The sequence below is a fragment of the Aptenodytes forsteri genome, unplaced genomic scaffold (assembly GCF_000699145.1).
Source record: "Aptenodytes forsteri isolate BGI_AS27 unplaced genomic scaffold, ASM69914v1 Scaffold870, whole genome shotgun sequence".
In the NCBI taxonomy this organism is placed as follows: domain Eukaryota; kingdom Metazoa; phylum Chordata; class Aves; order Sphenisciformes; family Spheniscidae; genus Aptenodytes; species Aptenodytes forsteri.
The window spans coordinates 140,742-148,973 of record NW_008795708.1 but is presented as its reverse complement, the minus strand read 5'-3'; the positions used below and the strand labels follow the sequence as shown (position 1 = coordinate 148,973).

Genomic DNA, 8,232 nt, shown 5'->3' with positions numbered 1-8,232 from the left:
GGGGAGACCTTATCACCATGCTCCAGTATTTAAAGGATGGCTACAAAGAAGAAGATGGAGACTCCCTTTTTACAAGGAGTCATGTAGAAAAGATGAGGGGTAATGGGTACAAGTTACTCCTGGGGAGATTCCGATTGGGCACAAGAGGAAAGTTTTTCACAATGAAAACAATCAGCCATTGGAATAATCTCCCCAGGGAAGTGGTGGATTCCCCAACATCGGACACTTTTAAGATTCAGCTGGACAGGGTGCTGGGCCATGTTCTCTAGACTGCTTTTGCCAAGAAAGGTTGGACCACATGATCCTTGAGGTCACTTCCAACCTGCTGTTCTATGATTCTAGCTAGACTAATCAATTAATTAATTTATAACTGGGTAACAGCTGCTTACTGTTATGGCTGTGTTGAGGAGTTGTCCTTGGGGTAAACGCTGGATGACTGTGCTGTTCTTTTGGTGAGAAAACTGCATGATAGGCTGCAAGACAAACAAACAAAACAAAAAACAGAAACAAAAACCCCAAACAACAGAATCTTTCCACATGGAAATTATTCCTTTATATCTTACAGCTAATGCATTTTAAGAAGTTATGGAAAAAAATACTTCTGCAATCTTTCATTCTCTTACCTATAATCATAACAGCTGTCCCTGCTAATAGTGCAAAAAGCGTGAAGAACATTACTTGATAAGAATCAAGAAAGTGCTGGAATAGACTGGCTCCATCTGTAGAATCGATTAAGAGGAGACAACATTGAGTTAAAAGAGCATCTTCTCCAATCTGCTTTAAGAGTTAATATTCTTAACTCAAACTGCAATAGCCAAAAGAAGCTTTTTATTTATAGCAAGTAAGTGTAATCAACTTAGATAATACGACTTCAATTCTAGTGACTATTTCCAATGCAGTCTTCAAAATTTGCCAATAACAGCTTAAGACATTGATATACACTGTCTTAAACATGTTCTTTACTTTCACAGTCCCCCAAATGCTACTCTGTTTTCAAAATAAAAAGGCATGCTTGAGAGCAAATAAAAGCAGAGCAAAAAAAATTACTTTGAGACACTTTAGCACAGGGATATTTATGCCAACTTCAAAAGAGTATTTTGGGCTGACCCAAAAGGAAAGTATGTTCAGCTTCAGTCATAATAAGCAATTGTATTCAAGTCTTCTGGTCACAGTGAGCAGCTTACATGTCAATGATAACATTAGCTGCCAGCTCAGATTTTTATTTTAAACACACCAAATTTTATAACCTCATGAACATTAATGGAAGTTAGAGGTTTATTCCGGCATATGAAGTCTAGAGATAAACTTACGTCTCACTGGTGCACTGGTTCTGTCAGTCGAGTAAATCACTGTCACTGGGATAGTGATAGACTGGTCAGTCATAGGACTAGAGACAGTTAGAGTGGTTGTTAAGAATCCCTGGCTTGAAACTCTTGGATCAGACAGACTAATGGTGTAGACTATGTAACTAGGCAGCCCGTAGGATTTCTCTTTCTCAAACGCCTTTACTGCTGGTGACCCACATTTTACCTGCCGACAAAAAAAACCAACCTGAAATAGACTGTTTGAGAAAGCACAGCACATACCCATCTTCCAGGCCAGATGTCAGAAATACGTTATTCCACAGAAACACAGAGCAACTTGCCCCTCAGCAGGAGTCAGACTTGGTTGTAACTTTACAGTGACACCTGCAGCACTTCACCACTGTTTACTGTTAAGGTTGCCCTATGAACTGCTGTTTCTGTGGGTCTGGGCTAACTCCACACAGGCAGAAATCAAAGCATCCCTTACTGGGCTATGTGAATCAAGTAAGTGGGCAAGAACCTAGCCCTGCTGCCAGGGATGAGGCAGATTTTCTGCTTCCCCACCTGTGAGCTGGTTAACACATCTCAGCTAGCGCACAGGTAAGCCTGACACATTTCTACTACCCCAAAAAGTGAAAACTGAGGAGGAATACATTCCAAGATGAGTATTTCCAAATCATCTCAGGAGCAATCTTGACGTGGTAAAGGTGGCACAGGCTGCCTTTGGTTAGAAAGTTGCATGCAACAGTTCAAAATGCTTTCAACTGTGTTGTGATACTTTCCAGCAATAGACTCACCTCCAGGGTATCAAGAATTTCAGTGGCACCAAATATTTTCACATCAGAGCTTGTGTAATGGTTACTTAAAAGTATTTCCGTCTGGTCAGCATAAAAGCCAGGATTGAATGGCACCTCAGTGCTGATCTGCTCCCCAGAGAAGTGGCTGCCTTGGATTGAAGCTGTAACTCTGAGTGCAGTTTTACTCATGCTAAGATGCTTCAGCTGCTTGTCAGTAAGCCTGTGCATTGTGATGGAACAGGTGTAATGTCCTATAGAAATAAAAGCAGTTTGACTGTTAATTGCTCATCTTTATGGTTGTTTCTCCATGCAAAGGGAGATTTCTGTGACATCTTTAGAGAAGAGCTAAAAAAGGTGGTAAAATTCAACAAACAGCAAGATTAGGAGTGTGTAGGTGAATGGGACAGTGTGTCTGCTGGTCCAAGCATCACAATCCCAGTACTAAAACAACAGGAGATATTTCTTGTCCCAAACTAAACATCATGATAAAACCACTAAAATGGCAGTTTCCAGTCACATTTTATTTTAATATGCCAGTGAGACTCAATTCCACTTTGAATATAACATTTATGCTAATATTGATAGAAAGGCTTTACTGAAAACAAGATTTAGCATCCTATTCCATATTCTCTTCACCTAATGTTAAAAGTTTAGTCCATTACCATCACCAATTCTGTGGAGACATGGTTTATTATTTATAAAAGCTTCTTTACAGGTCAGATATTCACCATGTTTCTAGTCTCTTATGGGACCTATTTGTCTATTATTAGCGATAAAGATAGTAAAAAATTCCTGCAGTGTGGAAGATACAAGCAGAACTTGCTAGGTACGTGTTTTCCCCTTATTTTCTTTCCCTAATGAAGTAACAGAGGCAGCCAGTATTATGCAAGGTATAATAGTGTTTTACACAATGGGTACAGGGACTAATCTAACAGATAATTAACATTATTTTCATACAGTCCATGGTGTTTTGGTTCTTCTTAAAATCATGCTATAGTCATGAAACACTAACACATGTAGACTTTAACAATTTTATTTCCATTTCCACAGTATCTAGTAATTTCCCCACCTTTTAAGTCCCAGTTCATGTTGTTTTGGGGACACATATGAATTCTACCTTTCATAAGAAATTACAGCAATTACAGGAAAGTTCGAAAGCATGATAAATTCCAGAAACGTTTAAATTGCAGAATACAAAGAATACAAAATGTATTACTTTCACCAGGTTTTCACATTTACGCTATTTCCCTCATTTTAATCACTGAGGTTAGTTATACTGCAGTAACTACAGTGGCAGGGCTTTTAAAAGGCCAACATCAAACAAAAAATATTTGACTCTGCAGAGCATAATTTGGTGAAATCTAAAGATCCTTAGTACCCAGACATTAAAACTCATGATTGCTTCTCTTAGCCCTAGTCTTAACTTCCACTGCATTTAGGTATACAGTAAAGGCACTGATGTATGGCAAGTAAACACCTAAAAGAGCCACTGGATGTTTACAGCTGCAGAGATACCTCATTTGTGGCAGCTGAAGAAGTAAGTGTTTTGCTTCCATAGTTTAACAAATACAGGGCCTGATATTCTTCTCTAAATTAAGTTATACACAAGGCAATCTATTTTTTTGAACAGTTCAGCTGGAGTAAAAGATGGCAGCTGCTAGCTCTATAGTGTGACCTCAGTGTATTATGTCTACATTCTGCAATACCATCACTTCTGTCTCAAGGTACCATTGGACTGTCTACAGACCTACAAATATATGAATAGTAATTTGCAGTATTAGGACCTAAATTTGTGGTGAAAAAAAACATATCAAAGTTTGTTCCCCACCCCCCAGTAAAATAATGCTTCTGAGTTTCTTCCTAACCTATTAGTACAACTCTGAAAAACATGAAATGGGCTGCCACTGATTTCTGGCTTTCTCTGAAAAGAAGTAAATGTCTTTGTCACATGCAGAAAACCCTAGAGTTAAACAAGGAGAGTACACGTTAACAACTCACTGAAGCCTGAGATCCTACACAGCAAAGCTCAGAGGCTTCAGAAGGAAATCTGCTGGGTCAAAGGGCATTTGGACTAAACCACGGCAGAATTCAAAGTGTCTGCCTGGAGTGTGGCGTCTTGTCTCGTCTTACCTGAAACTGCATCAAATCCAGGTTCTGCTATGAAAATATCACGTGCTGGGAAGTCAAACGCATCATTGTTAAAATCTAGATGGCAATTGATAATGGACTGTGGTTGTAATTCAGCAATGGCTTCAATCTGAGCAGGCAAGCACTCCCCTAAGGGGAAGAAAAAAACCTAATGAATCTCTAATTAATTAGAAAAGAAAATTCTAACTAATTAATTTTTAATTAACTAAAAGCAAAACCATGGCTTGAAATAGCAGGTTATTCTGCCACCTTCTGAAATAGTTTCACAAGGTTATGATGATCTTAATAGCTGGAAGTCATAGACAGTTACCCTATCTCAGGTCTAATCCCAAAGAGACAGCAAATGAAAATTTTATATGTTGTGAAGTTTTTTTTGACAGGAATAGCTTATTTACAGGAAAGAATGAACTAGAGAGAATTTTCAGCTCAGATGTGTCTGTTGAATAGCTTATATGATCCTGGGAGTCTCCATTAATATTTTAGTATCTGGCAAGATGGGTTTTTTGGTAGGCTAATAAAATGCTATTTGAACAAGTGCTAAGTGTTAAGCTAAAACCTAAAAGGAACCATAATCAAACAAAATACAGCTTATTAAATAGAAGACACAGTACGATGTTTAATCTTTGTATTGATTCTAATTGCTGATAATTTCTGTAAAAGATTTAAGGATGGTTACTTTAAACATGCTTAGTAAGAAAGAAATAGTAACTTCAAGAAGGCAATTGGAATTAAACATATAAGCAAACAATCAGCTGATTGCCTATTAACTGTTTTTTGATAGAATCAAAAATGACACTTCTATTATCTACTGATTTTATTAGCTGTGAAATCTTAATAGTGCCCCAGAACACCCTCCAAATTCTGTAACATGGCCCTAAGTTTCTTCTAGAGCTCCTGGGATTCCGGAAAGGCACTAGAGGTTCATAAAGATCTTGCTACACCAGCTTCACAGACCCTTAAAAGCAAACAAAAAAACCCCAAAACACAAACCAAAACCACCTATCATGAATATACAAACATGCAATAAACAATTAGCATAAAGATTTTTTTTTATCATACCTTTCAAATTTTTATTTCTTTCCCCAATTGAAACTATCACTTTTGAGGCTGCAACTCCTTGTAAGCTTGTTTTCACTCCACTTACATGCATTGCTGTAGTCCTCTGGGGTATATTAACCAATATCTGAAAAAAGGATGAAGTACATTGTTACCAAAAACTGTTTTAACAAATAAAAATTAAGGCAAAACCAGACTGGATTGATTGTGAAACACACACATCCTTGTATGTATAACAGAAGAGAAGACTCCAAGAGGTCGTGTTTCTCTTTATATGAAATCCTACATTTCTCTACTTTTAGAAACTGCCTTTCAAGGCAATTTAAGCTAGTAAAAACATTTTTTTCTTTCTACCCAACCCCCCATAAGTTAATAGGCATAAAGCTCTATGTCTAAATTTAATTTAAAAAGAGTATCTAGTGCTTATGTTAGCTGATACAGTGAATTGTGTCAACAGTATGATTGCACTAAAGATAAACAAAATAATTTAACTGAGTAGTTCTGATCAATGATGCGTAGTAATATGGTACAACACTTTAGAAAGTTCTTTCTGGCATCTCATCCTGCAGTGAAACTTCATTCATAAAAGCAGCCATACTCAAAAATTGTTTAGCATCTGGAAACAACTTAGCCAAGCAAAGGAATCAAAATGTACAATATAAAACCAGTATAGGCTAAAAATAGAAAATATTATGCTAAATTATCCTCCTTAACATAGATGATTAAAAAAAGCATGATGTGCTTGGACACGTACCAAATACTTTCCAACCATTTGCATTTCTAATACTTTTTCCTCTAAAAATAATGTTTCTAAATATTTACAACAAAAAAATCATAGAATACATTTTTGGTGAAAAAGCACCTGAAGCAAACAAACTTCAGCAGTTCTGGTAGGATTTAACAGTGCCTCACCTCTCTGTATGTTTTAAGTAATCCAGGAATCTCATAATAGACAGTGACAACACCAGAATCCCTTGCCACTGCGACGCCAGTCTTGGAGTCGACTTGAAGAACACTACTTAATGAGGAGCTCCATATGCCCAGCAGGCCTGAGAAGACACACCATTTGGACACTGTTCAACAAATTTATGCTAACTGAGGCATTTTATTGTCACATTGGTGTCCGTATGTATGTACCCACTGCACGGGCAGCATGGGTACACACACTTCCCAATTCACAGAAACTAGATTCTAGGGTCTCATGTGGTGGAAAGCTGGCAGCCCAGCACCGAACTGACCTGCAGTTACTCTGACAAAAGCCCGTTAATACTAAGAATCAAATACAGCGAGTGAAGTTAGACAGTCCTGACTCTGCACGATTCCCATAAAAAACAAGCCTTTCAAGCTAACGGAATGGAAATGTCTAAAGTCTGATACTCATGAATTCACTACAAGCGACATATTGCATGGTACAATTAAAATTAGAGGAGTTGATCAAACCTATTTTTATCATTACCAAGAACAGTGACATTTGATTCTGAACAAACATCATAAATTATGCATTTAGTTTTCCTGAGAATGAGAAAGAGTCACACTGATGTCAAATTATATAGCTGCAAAAACACAGCGACGGAAGTGCCTCTTACCTTCTTGGTTTGTCAGTGAAGTACTCAAACAGAGGACATCACCTACCACCACATCTATGAGTTCAGGAAAAATGGCATGTTGCACAGGAAGTGGGACGTAGTCTGCAATTCCACTGTGTTCTGCATCCCAGACTTTAAGCAAGGTCAAACCTACATTTACAGTCCGGATTACAAATGTGTTGTTCGTGGCTCCTTTCCCAATCTGTACAAAGTCATCTCTACAGATAAAAAGAAAGGCTTTTATGTTAAGGCAAGTTTGCTAATGTCATTATCTCTACAGTAAATAGTAGGTATTGAACTCTTTTTAGATGGTTGACTTCTTGTTTTCAGCGATGGTTATCTTCTAATGAAGTCTGACAAAATAAGGAAAATACAAAAATGATTCAGGTTTTACTGAGGCAAATTTCTTTCTCACATCGTTATGCTGAGGAAATACTGAGATCATAATCATGTATGAGAACTACTTCCTAATTTTAATAATTGTAGAAGTTTAGAATGAGGTAATCTGTCTCTTTTCCCTTTTCTCAGGGAGTTTAGAAGCAAAGAAATTTAAACACCGATATGCAGCTTTCCAGGCCTAACTTTACAAAGCTAAATCACATTCGATTCCGAGTTCTGATATTTACCAAAATTCAGCATTCCCAAACGCACTGATACACCGAGCACAAAGACTGCCACCCTGGCAGCACCATGCAGGGACAGTGAAGGTCTTGACAGCAGTAGAGCTGGGTCACCACAGTGCTGCACCTGAGGTTAATGAGCAGTGCTTCTCTCTCTAGGGCTAATAATTAGCCCTATGCTGAAGCAGCTCTGTCACATCTATTTTGGAAGCTAGGGCAGTGTTATCTCAGGGACCTCTGTATGCTATAGAAATTTCTGCAGATTATTTAGGTAGGAGAAAGAAAATCTTGCATTCAACTCCTTTTTTTTTTTTTCTTTTAATCATGACTGCTGCATTATAACTGCAAGGTGCTCTGCAGAAAGCAAGCTATGTTATAGTAATGGAATTAGTGATTGTTTACTAAAGACCAAAGAAGGCTGTTTTGTAATATTTATTATTCTTTGAGGCAGAGACCGAAAAGGCCTTTTGAGGCCTGGCTTTGCTGTGCAAAGACTGTACAAGCGTATCTGAAGAGACAGCCCCCAATCCAGAACGTTCACCATCTTATATAAGACTTAAGTGAGTCAGTATAACAAAGCACTAGGAGAAAAGAGGCAAGATGAGGCAAATGCTAATAAGATCAATTGTTTATATAGGTCACTGATGCATGCAATCTGATGATTCAGAGTCACTTAAAACAGAAATGTACCCCAGCAGGCCCCGCTAGGGATCATGCTTAT

General features: G+C 37.9%; 1 protein-coding gene across 1 annotated transcript in view; it reads right to left on the bottom strand.

The window, feature by feature from the left end:
• NUP210 (nucleoporin 210) overlaps positions 1 to 8,232 on the bottom strand; it is a 67,706-nt gene that overhangs the window by 3,053 nt on the left and 56,421 nt on the right. Inside the window, exons 32-39 of the mRNA XM_009283287.1 lie at positions 6,892 to 7,109; positions 6,218 to 6,354; positions 5,309 to 5,432; positions 4,232 to 4,378; positions 2,102 to 2,352; positions 1,311 to 1,530; positions 624 to 719; positions 390 to 473 (exon numbers count right to left, since the gene is read on the bottom strand). Of these exons, the coding sequence (XP_009281562.1) occupies positions 390 to 473; positions 624 to 719; positions 1,311 to 1,530; positions 2,102 to 2,352; positions 4,232 to 4,378; positions 5,309 to 5,432; positions 6,218 to 6,354; positions 6,892 to 7,109 (1,277 nt within the window). The remainder of the gene's footprint in view (positions 1 to 389; positions 474 to 623; positions 720 to 1,310; positions 1,531 to 2,101; positions 2,353 to 4,231; positions 4,379 to 5,308; positions 5,433 to 6,217; positions 6,355 to 6,891; positions 7,110 to 8,232) is intronic.